General features: G+C 38.8%; 1 protein-coding gene across 1 annotated transcript in view; it reads right to left on the reverse strand.

Annotated features, from left to right (window-relative positions):
- Positions 1 to 472: 472 nt before the first annotated feature.
- Positions 473 to 24,527, reverse strand: part of LOC124274207 (sphingosine-1-phosphate lyase-like) — a 32,171-nt gene continuing 8,116 nt past the window's right edge. The window contains 4 exon segments of the mRNA XM_046709513.1: positions 473 to 833; positions 21,285 to 21,403; positions 21,682 to 21,784; positions 24,059 to 24,180. Of these exon segments, the coding sequence (XP_046565469.1) occupies positions 708 to 833; positions 21,285 to 21,403; positions 21,682 to 21,784; positions 24,059 to 24,180 (470 nt within the window). The 3' untranslated portion in view covers positions 473 to 707.

Consider the following 24,527-nt stretch of genomic DNA (forward strand, 5'->3'; position numbering starts at 1 on the left):
CAATTTCAACAAAATCCTTTGAGATTTTGAGAGTGCGCATATTATTAATTCCGTTTGTCTCAAATACCTTCTGTGAATATAGAGAAAATCCTTGTTTACTAGTATTAAGGATTATGGTTCATCTTGAGACAGGGATTTGGGGATACATTTGCTGGGACCAGCAATATATCTCTCCTTGTACGGATCTATAATGGTTTCTGAGAATATCTGTCCCCATTGGGGATAACGTGCACTCAGTCAAGAAACGCATGACAAAGGCCATAATTGTGTAACAAATTGTAACACGGTTTCCGTTTTCTAACTCCATCAAGGCATTCATGTCCTGAAAACACATACAAAATGTGGTTTACCTACATCTAACGTTGTTTTGTTGAGAAAATCTGTTCCCATCATCTTGCACGGAAGGACGGACGGAGCTCAGACCTATATCCCCCTTCGACTTCGTGACGGGGGATAAAAATTTAGCCAAACCAAATGTTAAGTATTTATTTACAAACAATACATCAACTGTATGACTATATGCAGTTACAACGCGTGCGTTGTTTTCTTGTAAACAATCCAATAACCGTGCAAATATATTAATTTTGATTTTCTCATAAACATGACCTTGAAGATGGTTGTCATGAAAACAGGTACATGGCGTCTCACGACATCAGTTGACACGTCAATGCGGAGCTGCATATAACCGTCCATCGTCGGCGAGGTCGTTACTGAACTTTGTAGACCTCACTGAAGAATTCCTTGATGAAATCGTTGATGATAGCCTTGTCCGGCACTGATGCCATCATACCATACATACCTGCAGTGCCTTTCTTGGACAGAGACTTGTTGTTCTGAAATAACGGAGGTTATAGTATGTTTGGGTCAAAATGATTCCGATGAATCACAATCTAACTCCACATCGGTTCATGATCAAACAGTCAATATATGTTCAAAGCAGAATGTAGTGAATACATCAGACTTACTCTGGAAAAAAGTTTCATAACGTTTGTCTCCAAAATATAAAAGTTACTTAACACACTATAATCATTTTGTTTTGATTTTCCGTGTGACGTTTTACGAGGGTGAAGTAACAGTAAACTGTTGCAGGAACAGCCTCAAGGGCGGGAAGCACGTTCAGCTTTGGATGTAAACATTTAGGGTTGTATCAAAACTCTTTGATGACAATGGTGGCATAAGTTAAAGTTACCCCATTGGCACACGAGAGGTTAGTCTAGTTACAACACGGCTTGTCCTGCCTGTTGATTGACAGGCGTAGGGCACGAGGGCGTAGCCCGAGGTGCCATAACGCCTCTCAATCAAAATCCAGGACAAATCGTGTTGTAACTAGAGGAACCTCGAGTCGTGGGTGGGGTAACAGACTTGTACCATGAGATTTCGGCGGTGTGTTTAAAACAAAGTGGCGGGGAAATGAATGCACCATATGACGTCATGAATATCACGTCATACGCGCCATCTTAGGTCGTTCAAGTTTTCAAAAATTAAGTCTCAACCATGGAGGACGTGGAAACAACTTTCATACCCAACAGTGATAGCGTGAATGAGTGGAATGATGAAATTGATGATATTACAGTTTCCCAAGTTGGTGAGGCGATGGAGTTGGATTTAAAGTTTGAGGACCTAACTTTATCCCAGTCTTTGAACATTTACGAAGTGAGTGGAAGCGACCAAATTTACATGGATGTTGGATTATTTGATCTTCAATTCGACCCGTTTTCTGAAGAAAATAGGCCTGATGACATTACTAATCCTGTTGACCCACACGCTCAAACTGAACGATTTGCGAAAATCGTATCAGAAGACGATATTTTGCAACGCATATAGCTGATGCTGAAAGTAAGAACACTCGAAATAACACGAAGTGAGCGATGCGTGTTTTCGACCAATGGTGAGGATCCCGACAAGATATTTGTGTGCCAGAGATCAAAGACTTTACATTCGCCGATGAAAACAACTATCTGTCCAGGTTTGTGTTGGAAGCATGAAAGGTAGATGGTTCATAATATCCCCCCAAAACCCTCTATCTGTTAGGTGCCGGTTTGCTACGTCGCATGCGGGAAATGGGAAACATCGGCTTTAACTTTTTGGATACGAAAAATCTAGCGTGTCAGCGTTTCCGACAAGTTCTGAGTGCTGAGATGCTAAGATTAACAGCAAAAGGAATCGGCACGACTGTTAAACAAGCTGAACCCATGGGATAAAGAATTGCTTGGGGATAAAACCAGCCAAAGTCTCCTGAACACAGTGTTCTTCTACAACTGTAAACTTTTCGGACTCCGAGCCTGTGGTGTACATAGAAGCCTACAAGCTAATCAAATTTTGGTCGGGACTGATCAGATAGGACCACATATCGAATTTCGTGGAACTACAGCCAGAAATTACACTGGAGGTTTGGCACACCGGGCACTAGAGGGAACCACTCCACTGCAGACTTACCACGCCTGTATGAACTGTATCTATCCAAGATTGACAACAGTGGGCCTACGGTTTCCTAGGTTTACAGTTATGACGTCACAATGCTAATACCTCTGTCACAATGGTATTAGGCCTTGCTTGACTCGCGGAAAGCTGAGAGTCACACTGTAGGCAGTTTCTATCAATTTCTGTTGGAGAGTAATAAACAGAATACTAAACTCGCTTCCGTGAAATACCATTTCTATTGAACTCGTGAAAGATTTAACTCGTTTCATAAAAATGGTATTACACGGAAGGTCGTTTAGTATCCTCTATTATGTACACAGTCTTGCCAGATTGTTGGTGTTATTTTACTTATGGCTCTGTGTACTTCATTTTGAACGTCCGAAAGTTTAAAAGTGGTATTCAGTTATATTTATTTCCGGTACTGAAAGGCCACAGGCCTGTAGTACAATGCATTTATAAATCAATATTTACACGCACGGATAATATACATGAAGAAGGGAAAATAATAGGTTACATTGTGTTCTGAGATATATTCTGTCCTAAACAACATGGCATAGTAAGCAAACATGGACAAGTTTTGAACTATAGTATGGGTTTTGTTATTCAACAATGCTGAGAATTTATAAAGGTTTGGATGGGCACAATAATATTTCTTAATATACAAATTTCTGATGGAATTATAAGCAGGGCAAAATAATAGAAAATGATATTCATCTTCTATTTGGTTAAGATCACATAGTTTGCAAGTACTATTTTCTTTTTTGACATTTTTAAATCTTCCACTTTCGATAGATAAATCATGTGAAGAACATCTCAATCTGCTTAACGCTATCCTATACTTTTTTACGTTTAGACATGAAAGATAAGTTTCATAGTCAAATAGTTGTTGCGACCTACATCGGATTTTATGATACCCCAGATAAGTTCTATTGGATTGAAATCGCAATGGCAAGGCGATAAACGTAAAGTTTCATGGACATGAGCTTTGTATGGTGGATCATTCGGGCCATCGCTTTATCGCCCTGAAGAAATCTAGGCGATATCGCGACAAAGCGATAACACGACACGATATTGCGATATGGCGACACGATATAGCGATATTGCGATACAGACAAAAACGAAATAGCGATAGCACGACACGAAATGACGATAACAAGACACGATATAGCGATAACGCAACACGAAATGGCAACAACTCGACACGACATTGCGATAACAAGACACGAAATGGCGATAACACGACACGAAATGGCGATAACACGACACAAAATGGCGATAAAAAGACGCGACATTGCGATATGGCGATAACGCGAAAAGGCGATATTGCGATATGGCGACGCGATATTGCGATACAGCGACATTGCGATATGGCGATACAGCGACATTGCGATATGGCGATATGTAGAAAAGCGGGTAAGTTGATTCATTCTTAGGATTCGATAATAAGATAGCGGGAAGTATGTGAGATAAAGATGCACTTGATGCCTGGAATAGATATATAAAGGGATATGTAGTGAATCATATCAACATAAACGAAATTGTTATGCAACTTCTCTGGTTAAATGGCCAGTTTCGCAACACATATTTGATAATCAATAACTGATTCAAACAAGGAATTGTTAATATTAAAGACATTTTCAATGACTAAGGGTACTCTCATTTGCAGAACTTAAAACAAAATATCAAGGGAATATCAAGGGTGTGAAACCAAGTTTCACCACATATAAAGGGTTATTAAAAGATGTATATGACATTGAGAAATATATTGCCAGAAACAATTTCAATATGAATTTATTTGAGAGAAAATGGATTAGGCTCCAAAATGTTCTGTGATTATGACAATGAAATAGTTCTACTCAAGTGTATCTGCGTTTGTTCCCCAGTGAAATTGAAACAAAGTGACATGCCATTTCTCATAATATATCATTACAAAACTATGTCCACGGATTGTTTCATACAAAGTGTATCCAAGTGAAGTGAATAAAAAAATGTGAAAAAATAGTATGTGAGATAAACGCATTCGTAAAACTGTCCATTCTATTGAAATAGCTCATCCAAAAGCACAATGAGAGATGACATATTCCAAACTGTGATACTTGTCCATGTCAAGATCCTGAGAATTCTGTAATCTATAAGAGTTCATCAGAATAGATTGGGTTCTTACGGTGCCTGATCGATCTGCCTAATCTTATGGGAAATCGATCTCTAAAGGGTCTACTTTTAAGAATGGTGGTTGCTTATCAAGAAAGGAAACTATCATTATAAACGAAAAGTTCTAGAATACTTCTCTTCTTCTATCTATTAATAAGTAAACAATACATTGCACACCAAAATAATTTCAGTAGGTACAGTGGAAGCTGTATAATCCGACACTCACTGGGACCGGGGGAACATGTCGGATTATACAGCGTATCGGATAATTCACTGTCTCGTTGCTTGAATACTTTTCAAACAGTACCATACATTGTAACTGGCTTCATGAAATTAATGTTTGGTAGCTATTTACTTGGTGAATAAGGGAAAAAACAAAATCAGTATTTACATACACATGTATCATTGGTATTTATTCTCTTCAGTACAATGTACATACCATGCGGACTACCCAATCACAATCATATTCACACTTTCATGAAAAAAGTCCTCCATTGTAGCCATAGACAGGTTGATTGGCTATTTTAGTCTAATATGGGAGAGGATGTCGGATTGTACAGCGTGATTCAATATTAATATGATGATAATATAGAAGAACGCTGCCGGGGCCCAAAAATATATGTCGGAATACACAGATTGTCGGATAATTCAGAGTCCATTGTATAGTAAATCAATCTCAGAGTTTTTTGACAATTATCGTTGGCAATTTGGCGGGATGTAGGTTTTAAAGGAGAGTATAGATACGTTCGTGTATTTCTGAGTTAAGTCACCCGTGAAAATCCGGGATAGAATTCATCTTCAGTAACCCAATCTTGTCTTAAGAGGCGAATAACGGGATCGGGTGGTCAGGCTCGCTGGCTTGGGTGACACATGTCATCGGTTCCCAATTGCGCAGATCGATGCTCATGCTGTCTGGTCCAGACTCGATTATTTACAGACCGCCACCATATAGCTGGAATAGTGCTGAGTGCGGTGTAAAACAAAATTCACTCACTAAGTTAAGTAAAAGTACTATATCTAAATCTTTACAGTGCAGTTAAAAGCAAAGCCATGTGTAAGCCAGCAGCAAATGGCCGGTTGGCCACGGAAGCTTAATATTGTGGATGAGGTACTGGGTACTGCAGACTGACCATACATGTGCTGTACATACGATACAAAGATGCCTAAAAGTGAGAATATATGTAGAATTCTGGTTTTCAAGGGGACTGGACCCTCATAAAACGGCAAGGCAGGTGGACTGATGATCCCCTCTGAGATGCTATCTGTGCGTTGCTGTACCATCATGTAATTGTATATTTGACGCCGAATAAAGTGTTGTGGACCCGCTGAGGAACTTCTGTGTTTAAGGAGACAGATAGCCCAACTAAACGGCCCGGGATACAATGTTACACATGATTGGATTAAAGTATTTGATTTCAAAGTTGGTCCTATTCATTTATTTTTATCAGATTTGTGGAGACAAGAGCATTAGGATTTTACTGGAAAGATACATGTACTGTCATCTTTTCTATCAGTTCAGACTGCACATACTGCAATTTTGAAATATATACCCCAATGTATTAGGCGCGTTCGCAGCACATGAACCTGCGACCCACTGCATTTTATAGATTGGGTGAAGCACGTGCTTTAGATGTGCATTCTAGTATGATCGCCTGTTTGAGCTAAAAGTTTTAAAATTGCCCTTAGTTTCAGGTTGTGCTTAATTAACGCTCATGTGTATATTTAGTTACAACACGTATACGCGCTACAGATGTTGATAAGGCGTTTAACATGGGCCTTAAAAGACATGTACATCTCAAAAAGGCATGTCAGTTTACCCAATTCTAGAAAAACTGAATAGTACACTTTATTTTAAAAAAGTAGAACTTATCTTTTACAAAGTAAGAGTAACACTTTCTCGATTTGGTTGTAGCTCATACGATGGTACTAACAATAAGACAATGATAAATTTGTACAATAACGAACTTTTACTTCGTGTTGTATGTATTAAGATTGAATATAATCAGCTAAATGATATGCTAGTAATGACAATTTAAAGAAAACCGGTAAATAAGTCAAACATTTTTACATTTAGTGTAATTTTCAACACTTTTGGATGGAACAGTGATTCCATTCGCCGACGTTGTTCCATTGTGCTTTATTTAGTGGTGATATGACGCCGAAGCTGCTATAAGAGATCTAGTCTTAAATAATAATAACCACTCCACCTTTTAGTGCTTCGTCGATCATGTTTGTTTCTTTCTGTATGTATTATTCGGTTGTTTTATTATTATTCATTTTGATGATTCAGACGATGAGTTACACAATAGCACCATATTCATGATGGGCATGCATAGAAGATTACTATTGCATAAAATCCATTTGCATACACCAAATATTATCATTACGTGAAATCCCTAGGAAGTTTTTGCTTTCTCACTTAAACTAATGCGATACTAATTCAAATACAACATCGACGCATCACACAAATTCATATAAAGATGAATATATCGCTTTATCGCCATATCGCAGTATCGCTGTTTCGCCATGTCGCTTAACCATTTCGCATTATCGCAATTTCGCTTTATCGCAGTATCGCTATATCGTCATATCGTTATGTCGCACTATCGCCGTGTCGCCTGTTTATATCGCATTATCGCCGTATCGCTATATCGCAATATCGCTGTTTCGCCATTTCGTGTCGTGTTATCGCCATTTCGTGTCGTGTTATCGCCATTTTCGTGTCGTGTCGCAATGTCGTGTCGAGTTATCGCAATGTCGTGTCTTGCTATCGCCATATCGTGTCTTGCTATCGCCATATCGTGTCGTGTTATCGCTATTTCGTTTTGGGCTGTATCGCAATATCGCTATATCGTGTCGCCATATCGCAATATCGTGTCGTGCTATCGCTTCGCCTGTCGGGCGAATATCGCCTAGATTTTCAGGGACTGTAAAGGCCGATTAGTTTCACAGATGAGCACTTTCACATATCAACTACATAAATCCAAAAGCCTTGTGTCTTTAATGGTTAGTCTATATTGCACAAATATACTCTTCCAATCGATATGATCGTCTAATTCACTTTCCCATTTATCGCATACGTTTGGAAAATTGGATTTCGATATGAGACTATCGTAAACTGATATAGATCCTTTAGTAGGTATAATAACATCATTCCAAGGAAACTTATCGATACCTTTGTTATGTTTGGGTGTCCAGCAGTTAGAATGACTTCTTTCCATTTTGGGGGAATACTGATGACACGATTTAGGTCAAGCACTGTGCCCTTAATATCAAATTTTGTTTTAAGTTCTGCAAATGAGAGTAACTCTTAGTCATTGAAAATGTCTTTAATATTAACATTTCCTTGTTTGAACCAGTTATTGATTATCATATATGTGTTGCGAAACTGGTGATTTAACCAGAGAAGTTGCATAACGATGTCGTTTATGTTGATATGATTCACTGCATATCCCTTTATATATCTATTCCAGGCATCAAGTGCATCTTTCTCACATACTTCCCGCTTTCTTATTATTGAATCCTAACAATGAATCAACTTACCCGCTTTTCTACATATGGCAATATCGCAATGTCGCTGTATCGCCATATCAGAATGTCGCTGTATCGCCATATCGCGTCACCATATCGCAATATCGCCTTTTTGCATTATCGCCATATCGCAATGTCGCGTCGTTTTATCGCCATTTCGTGTCGTATTATCGCAATGTCGTTTCGTATTATCGCAATGTCGTGTCGAGTTGTTGCCATTTCGTGTTGCGTTATCGTCATGTCGTGTCGTGATATCGCTTTTTCGTTTTGGTCTGTATCGCAATATCACTATATCGTGTCGCCATATCGCAATATCGTGTCGTGCTATCGCTTTGTTGCGATATCGCCTAGATTTCTTAAGGGCGATAAAGCGATGGCCCGAATGAGCTACCATAGTGAACAATCAGGCAGAAACCCCACACTCTTACAACCTGCGTGTAACACAATGAGTCGCTCACCACGCCCAATGGCAGTTTCCTGTTACATGGTTCTGCATAGGAGCTATCTACCCACTGTGCGCTTGCATGTTTCATCCAAAAATCCTTCTTGACGTTCTTGTCTGATATAGTGCGTAAGTAAGTGATGCGCAATCGCATGATGTCAGCTCTTTCACATAACACCCGCCTGTTTTCCCCACTTACCTGTTTGTAACGAAACCCAAATTTATGTAAAAGTGTACATAACTGATATTTGGATAGAGTTAACGAATGTTCTTCCTCCATGTGTTTTTGCAAATTGCGTAAGGAAAGGAATTTATTTTTGCTGTAGAGTTTTCTAAGAGTATAAACATACCAACTCTATCTGAAAACAGTCACGTTTGTCAACTTTCAAACGTGGAGATTTTGATACCCCCTCACTTCAGTCATCCCAACTGCATGAAGGCCATATCTAAGGCGACCCCTTTCACCTTCGCCTTTAAAAGATCATTGCCTTATATAACGTGCCAATAAATCAATTGGCTATGCTTGATGTGACGTCACAATTGCACTTGCTTTCCGTACTTGAGTCTGTTCCATCAGTTTACTGTTACTTGACCCATGTCAAACTTCACACGGAAAGTCAAAACAAAATGATGATAGCTAGTTTGTTAAGCAACTTTTATATTTTGGAGATACGTTATGAAACTTGTTTTCCAGAGATGAGCCGATTTGGATTTCGATTGTGATTCACTGGTATCCTTTTGACCCAAACACTATATTGTTGTTTATTGGATAATGTACTGAAGAGCACAAGAAACTATGCCTCTATGTTGATTTGTTTGTATGTTTGATTTTAAATTAAAAATATACCAAGAAGCGCCAGCCAATTTCAAAACTAAGATGTGAAACTGTGGAAATGTTAGGCTAAAATAATTGGGAAGACCAATCTATATTTAGAGAAGGTTCATCTGGTAACTGATTTAGGGATGTCATAAACATTTGTATTTACAATTAAAGAAATGTTGTTGAAGATAATACAACACTATTAAACGTAGGTTTCACTTGTCAAAAATGACAATCATGTGACCATATACTAGTAACAGTGATTTTCACTTATTAAAAGAAGGTAACTCTTTGGGGAAAACAAAATGCATGTTTTCCAAAAGCGCATACATCCTGTTTAGAGTAAAAGATAATTTCCATAATGGTTTTGTTTTTAAACTAAAAGTACTAAAACCAAATTATGATAGGAAATCTTTCAGGAAAAAACCAACTATGAGACAACCTATATTGGCAAAATATACTGGGTGGCGCTTAACGTTTATTCACAGTATTATTAAGTTAAGTTAGGTTAAGATGATACATCAGAACATGTACTGTACTGGCACTAAGTCAGCATACAGGAATACTTCCACATTCAGTTTTGATTTTCAAAATATATTTCAATTTCAAACTTGAAAAACTAAAACTAGTTTCGCATTATACACAACTGCTAAAATCAACCTTTTTCTGTGTTGGGAACAAATGTTGCATATTCATTTCATACCTCAATCTTCAATGAGCTCGCTTGTATTTATACAAAATTGTTGGTAAATAGGCAATCAAAGTCAACAGTTCTTTCAATTTTCAGTTAAAAACAAACTAGGGTTTTACTTTCTTTCGGCCTTCAATTTATATAATAATAGTGTAGAGTTCGTCAACCTTTTACTTGTAGTTTTATTGTAGGTTATTTTCGTGGCAATTGAAACCCTGGGAAGACTTTGTTTAAGTTGGCATCGACAGCTTCGTCCTATTTATATATTTGTCAGACAACGAATGATGCGTCAGTATTTATATAAAGCTCTTTATGTAAACGTGAGTGAGCGAGTATGGTTTTACGCCGCTTTTAGCAATATACCAGCAATATCACGGCGGGGAACTCTAGAAATGGGCTTCACTCTTTGTACCCATGTGGGGAATCGAACCTGGGTCTTCAACGTGACGAGCCAACGCTTTAAAGATCACATATACTCTAGGGGGGTACAAATACATAAATCACTAACTGTCATCGCTATAAATGAAACCCCGTCATTAAAACTACTCACTTCGGTCTTTAATTAACTTAAATCGACCTTTTGACAACAGTGCACAATTCTCACCTGTGAACGAAATTTCAACCAATCAGAGTGGGGCGTCTCTGTGACGTCATATGAGGAATAGATGCGAGGGCCGATGCAGAATTCATCTACATTTCAGGGGGTAAATTATCTTGTTTACAGGTTTGTATAAACCTGAAATCGTGACAACTGTTGTGGAAAATGAAAGCTATATGTTCTCACAATCTACTGTCATTTAATTTTGTCTCATGCTTTGCCTAGTTTCCGAGTTACAACTTGTTTTCATAGACGATTCTGTCAAAATCGATTGGTGTCGTTAGGCCCTATTTGTATAATGACTGATCCAAATTGATCCTATTTCTGTGTTGTTTTACCTCGATATTTAATCATGTCATGTAAAAATCTGTTTGTATTCTCAAAACAGTGTCGGCCCATAAGTTTTCACATGCAATACAGCAATTAATACTCCCTTGTTGTAACCCGTGTTAGGTGGTATAAACCTACACATGTTATTTGTCATCATTCACTTGATGGTCAGTTAATGAATTTATAACAGGTATAATTAGTGGTAACACACTTTAGATTACCCGACAAAGGTTCCCATTTGGCATTTCTTGTGTCTGGAGTAAATATTCAACATTATAAACATCGATCAAAGGATTAACCGATAACACGCTGATTGATTAATTACTTTTATTTTACACAGCGGATTTGTCAAAAGGTAGTGTTTATGCATGTAGATTTACTAATCTATACTGAATACACTCTGTCGTGTCGGTGTCTGCGTAAATACAACGTCCTTCTTTCAAAGGATTAACCGGCAATACATTGACTGACTGCCCATTATTGGCTAACTAAATTACTGTTTTTAAAGAAAGGCGGACATTATGCAATTAGTTGCCAGGTGTGCTATCTTGGGTGACCAATGAGACTATACACCAATGTGAAATACCTGAAAAGATTGATAACTTTTTCGTATATTAAACTGTTAAAAGACACATCACTCGGAACAGCTGCAGATCAATGGCATATCACTCGTTCTTGTGGATATTGATGGATACATTCCTCGAACAAGGTAATAGCCTGACATTGTTCCTATAACTTTAATCTGTTTTAATTTTAATATTTTCATTTTGTTCTGTTATAAATTCACTATAAGTATCAGCAGATCGTCAGCTTTTAATTTAGTTTCAAAATGCATACAAGTGTGATAATAAACTAATTAGGATTATAAGACCAAATATAAAGACGCACATTGACTAGTATCTACATACTGGTGAGTGGACATTAGCCATGTGAATGTGGCAAGAAATGTATCGCGCAGTATTGTGACTTCGACCCCCACCTCGCTTCCGTGTCAAGCAAAATCCTTTTGGTTATGATTCAAATACATATTTAACTACGAGTAGAAAGTAGTTATGTTTTTCTAACTTGATGAAAACAAACCATAATCTCATTAATTCTAACAGACTTTAGCCCGTCACTTTACGATTTTCAAAAATGTCGGCACCCTGTCGCGAACATACGCCAGTCTGAGTATAAATGCTATTTAGGTTTGTTTTCACCGAGTTACAAAATCAAAACTACTTTCTACTGGTAGTAAAATATGTATTTTATTGATGACCAATAGGAATTTTGCATGACATAGCTTATAACATAACAATTTCTCTCGTGGCAGCGAGGTGGGTGTCAATATAATACTACTTACAATATTATTGTTACTTCGACCACAAGCACTCTTCTGAGGAAGAAATCGTTATGTTACAAGTTGTGTTATGGAAAATCTTTATGGTCATCAATCATATGCATATTTTACTACTACAACTAGTAAGTAGTTTTGATTCTTTAACTTCCGTGAAGCGATCTGAACACAAGTAGGATATCGTTTCAGGCTTCCACAACGCTCGCTTCGCACTCACAAACATAACCCATTTAGCACGAACTGCGGGGTCCTGTGGAAATCTGTGCGAGGTGACACCATCACCCGACCCCTAGGAGCAATTGACGACAAAGCAACGATTCGGCATGTCGTCGTGATGTCGAGAAATCATCAAAATGATGAGCGTGCTACACACTTTCTAAACAACTAACTGAAAATCGTTCCTCATATGACGTCACTGCAGTGCTCAGGCGACAGAGTTACGTAACCTGTCTGTGGTTTCGTGAGCGAAGCAGGCGACTCTTTGGCAACTTTAATCGCTCGGTATTAATTAACCACAAGTTTTTTAAGAATGAATTTGGTGTTCCGCATAAGTCTAACCACAAATCTTTCATATGTAATAGTTAAAAGAGTTAAAAATACAAAGTTTATGTGTTCCTTAACCACTTGGCTACCTCACCGCCCCTCTTTATGTAAAAGGGTATATTAATATACTACTCACACTTTGATAAGGATCACAATAAATCACAACTTTACTTAAACGTAGATTTATAATTTGAAATTGTATCCAATTAAAACAATATTTAGATCTTGAAAAGTTGCAAGACTGCACCTGTTGCAAGACTGCACCTGTACCAATATCACATGCATCCACATGAAGTATGAACTGTTTCTGGTAGTCTGGTGTCATCAGTACTGGCGAATTTGTCGGATATTCTTGATATTCTGCAAAGCGTCCTCATGCTCATTCTTCCATTGGAATGGTACATTTTTCTTCAAGAGACTTGTTAATGGTGCTGCAACCTGTGCAAAATTCTTACAAAAATTTGCGGTAGTAGCCTGCTGTTCCTAGGAAACTCATGATCTGTTTCCTGTTCTTGGGAGTAGGAAATTCCAATATAGCCTTTACTTTGGCCTTGACTGGCTTTTTACTGTCCTTGTCCAACCACGTGACCCAGGTAGGTTACCGTTGCCTTAACAAAGTCTGTCTTGCTCAAGTTGATCGTAAGTTGAGCTCGTGACAACTTTTCAAAGAGGTGTCGCATGACTTGCATATGTTCTCTCCATGAATCTGTTGCAATGATGATGTCATCGATGTATGCGTAACAATGTTCAACATCATAAATGACTTTGTTGATCAAGCGTTGGAATATTGCTGGTGCGTTCTTTAGTCCAAACGGCATGACATTGTATTCATACAAAGCTACCAATGGTGCAAAATGCACATATTTGCTTTTGCCCTAGAGAATAATGGTATGCCCCAATAACCTTTCAAAAGATCAAACTTAGTCACATACTTTGCATGCCCTATGCGATCTACACAGTCATCTATAACAGGCAAAGGGTAAGAATCAGTCTTAGATAAAGCATTGACCTTCTTGAAATTGGTACAAAAACGTACACCTCCGTCATTCTTAGGCACGAGAATGCATGGGGAACTCCATAGACTACAACTAGGCTGTATAATGTCATTTTCTAGCATGTAATCTATTTCTTTTCTCAACAGCTCTAGCTTGAGTGGATTACATCTGTAAGCATGTTACTTTACTGGACTAGCATCACCGACGTCCACATCATGTTCTATCATATCAGTGCGTGATGGCGTATCAGGAAATAACTGTTCAAACTCATGAATTAAGTCTATCAGCTCTTGTTTTTCACATTCAGACATATGCTGCAACTTGTCATTCAAATTGTCCAGTATTTCTGAATTGTTTAGTTTTGTCTTAGGCAAGTCTGCCCTTCGAATGTATTTCCTGCCCCTGTGTACTAGTACAAGTATCTGCTTGGACATTTACCATGCACACTGGTATGCTGTCATGCTCTCTTTCATGATACTTTTTTATCATGTTAATGTGACAATACCTTTTAGATTGTCTCCTGTCTGGAGTACTTATCACATAGTTTGTGTCACTGACTTTTTCTAGTACAGTATATGGTCCAAAATACTTTGCATGTAGTGGCTGACCCTGTAATGGTAGTAATAGTAGTACCTTTTCACCTGCCTTGAATTCACGCTTGATAGCTTTTCTATCGTACCACTCTTTCATTCGTACCTGGCTGTCTTGTAAGTTTCTCTTAGCTAACTCACCAGCATTCACCATTCGTCCTTCAAATCGGACACATACTGTAATAGATTTGTTTCTTTCTCTTCTTCCAACCACTTCTCCTTCAGTAATTTCAATGGACCCTGCACTTGTCTGCCAAACACTAATTCGAAGGACTAAATCCTAACGATTCCTGTACAGATTCTCTGGCTTCAAAAAGTACATAGGGGATACCCTTATCCCAATCCCTTTGATGGTCCTGACAATATGCTCTTAGCATAGTTGTCAGTGTTTGGTGGAATCTTTCTAAGGCACCCTGTGATTCTGGATGGTATGAGCTAGACTTAAACTGGTTTACTCCTAACTCTCGCATGAGATCCTGAAAATCGTTTGCCATAAAATTGGAACCCTGATCTGACTGAAGACAATTGGGTAATCCAAAAACAGTGAAAAACTTAGTCAGTGCATCACCAATAGTTTTTGCCCTAATATTTCTTAAAGGGACAGCCTCTGGAAATCTTGTAGAAGTACACATGATGGTCAACAAATACTGGTGTCCTGACTTAGTTTTAGGCAATGGTCCCACACAATCAATCAGAATTTTACTGAAAGGCTCCTCAAATTTTGGGATAGGTTGTAAGGGAACCTTGTGAATTGTCTGATTAGGTTTCCCTAAGATCTGACACGTATGGCATGTTATGCAATACTTTCTGACATCATCTTGTAAGCCTGGCCAGTTGAAATGATTTAACAGTTTTTGATGAGTCTTGTTGACTCCTAAATGACCTGCTAATATTGAATCATGAGCTAGGCTGATAATGGCCTGACGATAACAACGTGGTACTACAATTTGATGTTGTACCTGCCAAAATTCATTTACAGAACTATCTGGCGGTCTCCATTTTCTCATAAGAACATCATTGTCCAAATAATATCCAACTGGTACTTTTTCAATCTCAACCTCTGCTAAAACTTTATTTCTAAGTTAGTTTACTTCTGAATCAACTTTCTGATTCCTGATAAATTCTTCTTTGGACCATGCCCCATCAAAACTATCACCACTGTATGATTTTATCACAGTCTGACCAACTTCAGGAGGTTTGACTTTATCCAACTCACTCATGAATGTACATTTGTATCTGACAAATCATATTCCCATGGACAATCATGGATCTTTTCCCCTGGCAAGGTTATCACCTCTGATTGATCTTCTGCCCTACTTCTAGCTCTTGTAACAGCACATGCAGGATATATTCCAACCCCATCCACAAACACCTGATCAAAACCTTCATCTGAAATCTCAAAACTGACTGCCGGTACATCACAGACAACTGGGTCAACTTTAGCATTGGAATTCTTTGTTTTGACTTCACTTCCCGCTAAGTCGTTTCCCAATAAGAGATCCACACCAGAAACCGGAAGTTTTTCTCTAACTCCAACAATAACTGTCCCTGATACAAGTTCAGACTTAAGTTCAATAGTGTGAAGAGGAACCGTGACAACACCACATTCTATACCCTGCATGAGTATACTTGTTCCTGTTCTGACAAAGTTCTTTCTGACAAAGGAATTATGCCTTCCAATATAAGTGTCTGCAGAGCTCCGGTATCTCTAAGAATAGTGACTTGTTTGGGATCAGTGTTGTCTAATGAAACCTCACCCTTAGATATAAAAGGATCACAGGTTGAAAGACACCTATCTAATTCCACATAACACTTGGGCTCAACTGGAACATTAATTGCAAGTGAACCCTGTGTTGGTTTATCAAACACTGTGGCGCAACCATGACCCTGGGGACTCTTAGACAAAGTGTGATTGTTGCTACCACTACTTGTATAGTGTCTACCCGTGGAAGTACTGGACCTGTTTTGTTGGAACCCTGAACTATTATTTGAATTTCCACTGCCATGATAACCTTGCTTATTATGATCTTGATAATAGTTCTTAGGCTGACCATGACCTTGTCCATCATTACCATCAGCACAGTAGTTTGATTGACTCTTGGATGATTGACCATAGGATGATGGACCACTACCACGCCACTGATAGTTTGCTATTGAACTATATCGACCTGACGTATTGTTAGTACTGTCACGGCCCTGACCTCCGCTGAAACCACCTCTAGATTGAGCATTTCGTGAAAACAAACTTTTATGAGTAAGCGTATAGTCATCTGCCAGTCTAGCTGCCTCGGCCAAAGAATTCACTCTTTGTTCATCAAAGTACACTTTAACTTCAGTAGGACTACACCTTTTAAACTCCTCAACAAAGATTAACTGTTTCAGTTTGTCATAATCACGTACAACCTCCTTAGATGTACACCATCTGTCAAAAGCTGTCTCTTTGAACCTAGCAAACTCAACATATGTTTGATTGTCATATTTTCTGTAATTCCTGAACCTTTGTCTGTAAGCCTCGGGTACCAACTCATAAGCTTTCAAAATGCGTTCCTGAACCAGGTCATAATTTGCGCTATCCGCCAAAGATAAAGCTGCATACACCTCATGAGCCCTACCAACTAGCACACTTTGTAATAAAGTAGTCCAACACTCTCTCGGCCATTTCAAGTTAGTTGCAGTTTTCTCAAAATGGTCAAAATATGTATCCACTTCATTTTCCAGAAAACAAGGTACAAACCTTATGAATTTGGACAGATCTACCTCAGGCTGCTGCGATCTAGGTCTGTTTAACTCATATCTCCTCTCAAGTTCTAACTTATTCAACTCAAACTGTCTCTGTCTTTCGTTCTCTTCTCGCTCATACTCTCTCCTTTCTCGTTCTCCCTCCTGTTCTAACCTTTAGCTTTTCCAACTCAAACTGTCTCTCTCGTTCTCTCTCAATGTCTAATTGAGTTCTATCACATTTCTCCTCAACTTGTATGTCTGAAATGCTACCCAAGGTTACTAAGTTCTTTTCAGTTAAATAAGTCAATACAATATTCTGAATGAAACCTTTCTTAGCTGAACTGTACTCATCACTATCTAAAACTGTACATTATATTTGCAAAATATGCTTCATCACCCATAACAGTATATATATATATATATATATATATATATATATATATATATATATATATATATGTGTGTGTGTGTGTGTGTGTTTGTGTGTATTTGTGTGTATTTATATATTCCACACTTAGCTACCACGTTGGACCTTAAATGTACATGTAATTATAGATCATGCCTTCTTTAAGGTATTTAAAGAACCACTAAACTTTGTTTTTTGTTACACTTTTAACCATTATATATGAAAGATTTGTGGTTAGTCTTATGCGGAACACCAAATCTATTCTTTAAAAACTTGTGGTTAATTAATACCGAGCGATTAAAAGTGGCCAAAAAGTCGTCTGCTTCCCTCTCGCCCGCCAACGAAACCACAGACAGGTTACGTAACTCTGTCGCCAGAGCACTGCAGTGACGTCATATGAGGAACGATTTTGAGTTAGTTGTATAGAAAATGTGTAGCATGCTCATCATTTTGATGATTTCTCGACATGAACGACGACATGCCGAATCGTTGCTTTGTCGTCAATTGCTCCTAGGGGTCGGGCGATAGTGTCCCCATGCACAGATTTCCACAGGACCCCGCAGTTCGTGCTAAATGGGTTATGTTTGTGAGTGCGAAGTGAGCGTTGTGGAAGCCTGAAACGATATCCTACTTGTGTTCAGATCGCTTCACGGAAGTTAAAGAATCAAAACTACTTACTAGTTGTAGTAAAATATGCATATGATTGATGACCATAAAGATTTTCTATGATACCACTTGTAACATAACGATTTCTTCCTCGGAAGTGAGGTTGTGGTCGAAGTAACAATAATATTGTAAGTAGTATTATATTGACACCCACCTCGCTGCCACGAGAGAAATTGTTATGTTATACGCTATGTCATGCAAAATCCTATTGGCCATCAATAAAATACATATTTTACTACCAGTAGAAAGTAGTTTTGATTTTGTAACTCGGTGAAAACAAACCTAAATACCATTTATCAACAGACTGGCGGATGTTCGCGACAGGGCGCCGCCATTTTTGAAAATCGTAAAGTCTGTTAGAATTAATGAGATTATAGTTTGTTTTCATCAAGTTAGAAAATCAAAACTACTTTCTACTCGTAGTTAAATATGTATTGGAATCATAACCAAAAGGATTTTGCATGACACAACTTATAACATAACGATTTCTTCCACGGAAGCGAGGTGGGGGTCGAAGTCACAATACTGCGCGATAAATTTCTTGATACATTCACATGGTTAATGTCCACTCACCAGTATGTAGATACTAGTCAATGTGCGTCTTTATATTTGGTCTTATAATCCTAATTAGTTTATTATCACACTTTTATGCATTTTGAAACTAAATAAAAAGCTGACGATCTGCTGATACTTATAGTGAATTTATAACAGAACTGTAATATCTAGACATTTTATAGTTTGCCAATGTGAATGATAATTCGCACACACACCCTAGTGTATGTTGTCTGTCTCATTACACTTCACGGCGAAAACAATGATTCTGTTACGACAAATGAATAAAAAACAAAATGCAAATATTAAAATTAAAACAGATTTAAGTTATAGGAACAATATCAGGCTATTACCTTGTTTGAGGAATGTATCCATCAATATCCACAAAACTGTTCCAAATGATGTGTCTTTTAACAGTTTGATATACGAAAAAGTGATAAATCTTTTCAGGTATTGGTGTATAGTCTCATTGGTCACCCAAGATAGCACACCTGGCAACTAATTGCATAATGTCCGCCTTTCTTTAAAAACAGTAATTTAGTTAGCCAATAATGGGCAATCAATCAATGTATTGCCGGTTAATCCTTTGAAAGAAGGACGTTGTTTTTACGCAGACACCGACACGACAGAGTGTATTCAGTATAGATTAGTAAATCTACATACATAAACACTACCTTTGACAATTCCGCTGTGTAAGATAAAAGTAATTAATCAATCAGCGTGTTATCGGTTAATCCTTTGATCGATGTTTATAATGTTGAATATTTACTCCAGACACAAGAAATGCCAAATGGGAACCTTTGTCGGGTAATCTAAGTGTGTTACCACTAATTATACCTGTTATAAATTCATTAACTGACCATCTGCAAGTGAATGATGACAAATAACATGTGTAGGTTTATACCACCTAACACGGGTTACAACGAGGGAGTATTAATTGCTGTATTGCATGTGAAAACTTATGGGCCGACACTGTTTTGAGAATACAAACAGATTTTTACATGACATGATTAAATATCGAGGTAAAACAACACAGAAATAGGATCAATTTGGATCAGTCATTTTACAAATAGGGCCTAACGACACCAAGCGATTTTGACAGAATCGTCTATGAAAACAAGTTGTAACTCGGAAACTAGGCAAAGCAGGAGACAAGATTAAATGACAGTAGATTGTGAGAACATATAGCTTTCATTTTCCACAACAATTGTCATGATTTCAGTTTTATACAAACCTATAAACACGATAATTTACCCCCTAAAATGTAGATGAATTCTGCATCGGCCCTCGCAGCTATTCCTCATATGACGTCACAGAGTCGCGCCGCTCTGATTGGTTGAAATTTCGTTCGCGGGTGAGAATTGTGCACTGTTGTCAAAAAGGTCGATTTAAGTCAATTAAAGGTCGAAATGAGTAGTTTTAATGACGGGGTTTCATTTATAACGATGCCAGTTAGTGATTTATGTATTTGTACCCCTAGGGTTTATGTGACCTTTAATGTGCAATTGTCAATGTAAAGTGACTATGAAAACCAATGAGACTGTTATGTATTCAAATATCGAATGATTGACATTGTGTTCGTGTGTGCGAGCCTGTTCGCGCGAGTGTGTTATTACAATCAGTTGTGATTTAATTGGCTGAATTTAATTATATTCATTTCAACTTAGTGTACCTAAAATACATTTGACCTTGTGGTCTCTGGTGAAAAGTAAAAACACTTCTATGATACGGTTTGGCAAAATGTCACTTCGTGCCGCTTTGAATAATTCGTGCAGTGTCAGCTTGTTGAGACGCCATCGCCAGATGTCTTAGATTTTCTAAAGATTACTATATATCAGTTGTAATTTAAAATTACGACCAGATTGCCTCACAACGACATGCAGCTATCTTAGTATTTGTCACACTGACAAACACGGAACCCAGCCCGATTGTATATTTATAACATTACAAATACAAAGCGATTGTACAACAAGTATATTCCAGTTTGAACACACAATTTTGTCAAGTGAAGGTTGAAGGCATTTGTACAGCCATTGAATAGGACCCGGAAGTAGGTCACGGCACTTCGCGAGAACTTAGTGCTTCCGGTGACACACACGTTTCATACCTTTTCGAATGGTCTCATGGTTGTCAGTTGACATTAAGGAACCGATGAATAACAAAGTTCCGATCTAACCATCCCCAATTTTCCAACTATTACGACTGTCAACAGCTGTGGCAGCCAAGCATGGTTGTACACTTGGTTCAGTCTAGTAAAGCCATATTTTGTGGTGGCGCAATTTGGAACCAGAACTGGTTCTGGAATATATGCTTGTCGACGGAAATCTGGTACCGGAAGTAAGCTGGGGTCCGTCTAGCATATCGCAAGTTGGAACCATGTCAGGAACTAGCTTAGTACCGGAAGTAGCCCCTCACAAGACTTACAGGCCCTATAGCAAAATGTGTTTACTGCGAACACTCATACATTTCCAAAATAAAACGGTGTCCCTACCCGGCATTCCTTCACTGAAGAATCCAGGTCGACTGTGAATGCATCAGCCGAATACTTGTGATGTGGCAGGATAGAGCAGTGGAAACTGTTGGGCTTCTGAGTTCTCTCGATTTTCCAACCTGTTGGTTGACGGCAGTGGTAGAGGCACATACAGTCGATTTCTTTGTCTTATCTATCGCTGCATATAATATATCGATACAAACGGATAATCCGTGTCCTTCATACAATTCAGGCTTCCTTCCAGCCGTGATATTGCTTAAAGCATTCACTCAGCTACTCACTCAACCACCCAAAACCACACACGCACCCACCCTCACTCGCTCAAACCCACCAACCCACCCTCACTCTCACTCACTCACTCAACTACTCAAACCCAACCACCCTCTCACTCACTCACCTCTCGTCTCCATAGCGTCGGCTACAGCCAAAATGTCCACTTGATCGTCAGCGGAACCAACAGCGAAGCAAGTCATAACGGGGTTTCCCATGATGCAGATACCCTACATGTTGCAAACGAATACCTTAGACAAATTGTACAGGTGGGCGGCATACATGATTCATGTTGTTGCGCAGTGGAATTGAAAACTAAACTAACTAAAATTAAAGTATCAAAATATGCTATTTGGGGAACTAAACGTGACTCTCTTGATTAAACTGATGAAATAATTCAAACAATACAATTGGGGAACTAAACGTGAATCTCTTATAACAAATGCTAATGAGGCAAGAAACTAAATGTGATACCTTAAATTCTATTATCTACACTATCTAGCTCTATTGCAGCGTAAGTCTACTATCTACATTATCTAGCTCTATAGCAGCTAGCTATATGGAACTTCTATTTCGATGCGCTAATACATTCTTTATATCAGTCTATCTAAATCCTATTTTGACGAGCTGTCACCCAACTCAAGAAACAACCGAACTCAAGGGAAACCTGAACTCAACTGACGTATAAACTCAATTACGTCTTAACCCAAGCATAACCTGTACACAACTGACCGATTCGACCGTTTCCCACGTGGTCAAGAGTACATGGTCTGACGGCACGTGAAAAGTCATGCTTCTCGGTGAGCCGCGAAGCATGGTGCGTCTACGCGATCTACGTTCCAACTGTTTTGTCTCCAGACCACATGCTTACATCAAGAGTTGAGATTTATAGTCACATGGGCATTATTTCAGCCATATTGTGCGTATATCAAGAGAAAACATGTTCCATGCATATGCCCACAACAGCCTGTGCTTGCAAGTGGCGACGTACTCAGTTGTGTGCTCAATTGTAACACGATTCATGACTATCCTTGTACCCACTACATGGCTCAATGTTCATGATGTCAGTTAGCGCCGTCATATTGCTCACATGAGAGGAGCGACACAACAAACAGATCAAATGTGGTTCAATACCCACGGCACTGCACAACATCTTCTATATCACTGGACATGTAGAGTGACTTAGTATGGTTTTACGCCGCTTTTACCAATATTCCATCAATATCACGGCGGGGGACACCAGAAATGGGCCACACGCGTTGTATGGAAATCGAACCCGGGTCTTCAGCGTGGCGAGCGGATGCTTTAACCATTAGGCTGGAACTCCGCAATGACGTGCATCAACAAAGTCAGCGAGTTTGACCACCCGATCTTGACCACCCGATCCCGTTTGTTGCCTCCTACGATCAGCAGGGGATGCTGAAGACCAATTCTAACCTGGATCTTGAAGGGTAGCCAGCTATATGACGACGGCCTGTTAATACCCGAGTCTGGTTATTATGAGAACACATGTTAAACCATCATATGATCCTGCAGCGGCTTGTAACAGGTAAGCTGTGGCTGGGTAATTCTGAGTATAATATTATTGGTTCCATGATAACTGAGACAAAAATGAAATTGCAATAACCGGTGCCCTGTCTAGTTGATAAATTAATGTAAACGTGTTCCGAAAGAATTAGATTTATTGTTTTTTTAAGATAACTTGTCTAAGAGCAGTAGTGTATACTGCGAGTCACAATTTTAAAAGATTATAATCGGCTTACGTTTTGAACTAACACATCCATGTAAAAGCCGATTAAGCTGCAGTACAGTTCATTTTCTAGATATAATATCGTTAACGTGGGATAGTTTCAACTGAAAATCAATGTGACAAACACTAAACTAATGTCTCCTGTACCGGTTCGACCTGTGCCTTCATCTTAAAGTTCACACAGGTGTTGTTTATCGCAAAATTAAACACAACCTTCGTTTTTCCCAACGTGTACTACGTGTGGGGCCCATGCTCAGTAAACAATGCTTGTCGTCAGAGGTGACTAACGGGATCGGGTGGTCAGGTTCGCTGACTTGGTTGACACATGTCATCGTTTCACAATTGCGTAGATCGATGCCCTTGCTCTTGATTACTGGATTGTCTGGTCCATGTAGCTGGAATATTGCTTAGAGCGGTGTAAAACTAAACTCACTCACTCACAAAAGGAGTGTCACACCACTCACACACGTATATATAGCATTGAAATCCTGATGCTCTCTTAATATGAAGGCTTTAGCAATTCTCCCAGAGGTCTGGGAGAACATAAAGCAAAGGAGTCACACATTCTACTATGGTGGATATTCGAATCTGTTATCACGTTAACCAGAAGCCCATCACAACAGCCTAGATCCTGTTGAAATGCGCAACATACTGAAAACTTTCTGCATCCTCTCGTATCTCATTTCAGTGGTTCATCATTCATTTTGTAGATCCCTATTTCTCTAATTGTCTAACAGAGTAGTGTTATCCTTACATCTGTCTTTCTGACGCCTTCCTTCATTTTCTCTGTAAGTTCCATCAGTTCTTTAGCCTTCTCCAGGTATCCTTCAACTCCCAACCCCTTCATAGAGGCCCAGGCCGCCGCTATGTTGCCACCTGTAGTGAGACATAGGAAGGGCTGGCAATAGGCTTACATGCAATGTATACACTGAACTTTCAAAGTAAACATGAGGCTTTGTGTATTTGCGTTGGTTATTACTATGGTGTCGGCCCGGGAAAGCGAAATTTCAATATTCCCTATTCCAGGTAAAGCGAAAACCAAAGTTGTGCTAGAAGTGCCGCGAAAGCGAATTGCTATGAAAACATCGGATTACCGTAGTTCAGATTGGCGCGCGACCCCAATACTGATTCTGTGAGCCGCTTAACTGAGATGAAGTTTCAGTTGTGTCAAGTTTCAGCACGTACGTGACCCTACTTAACTATAGTTTTATTAATTCATGTAG

This window comes from Haliotis rubra, unplaced genomic scaffold (assembly GCF_003918875.1).
Source record: "Haliotis rubra isolate DU_JTF1 unplaced genomic scaffold, ASM391887v1 Scf189, whole genome shotgun sequence".
Classification (NCBI taxonomy): domain Eukaryota; kingdom Metazoa; phylum Mollusca; class Gastropoda; order Lepetellida; family Haliotidae; genus Haliotis; species Haliotis rubra.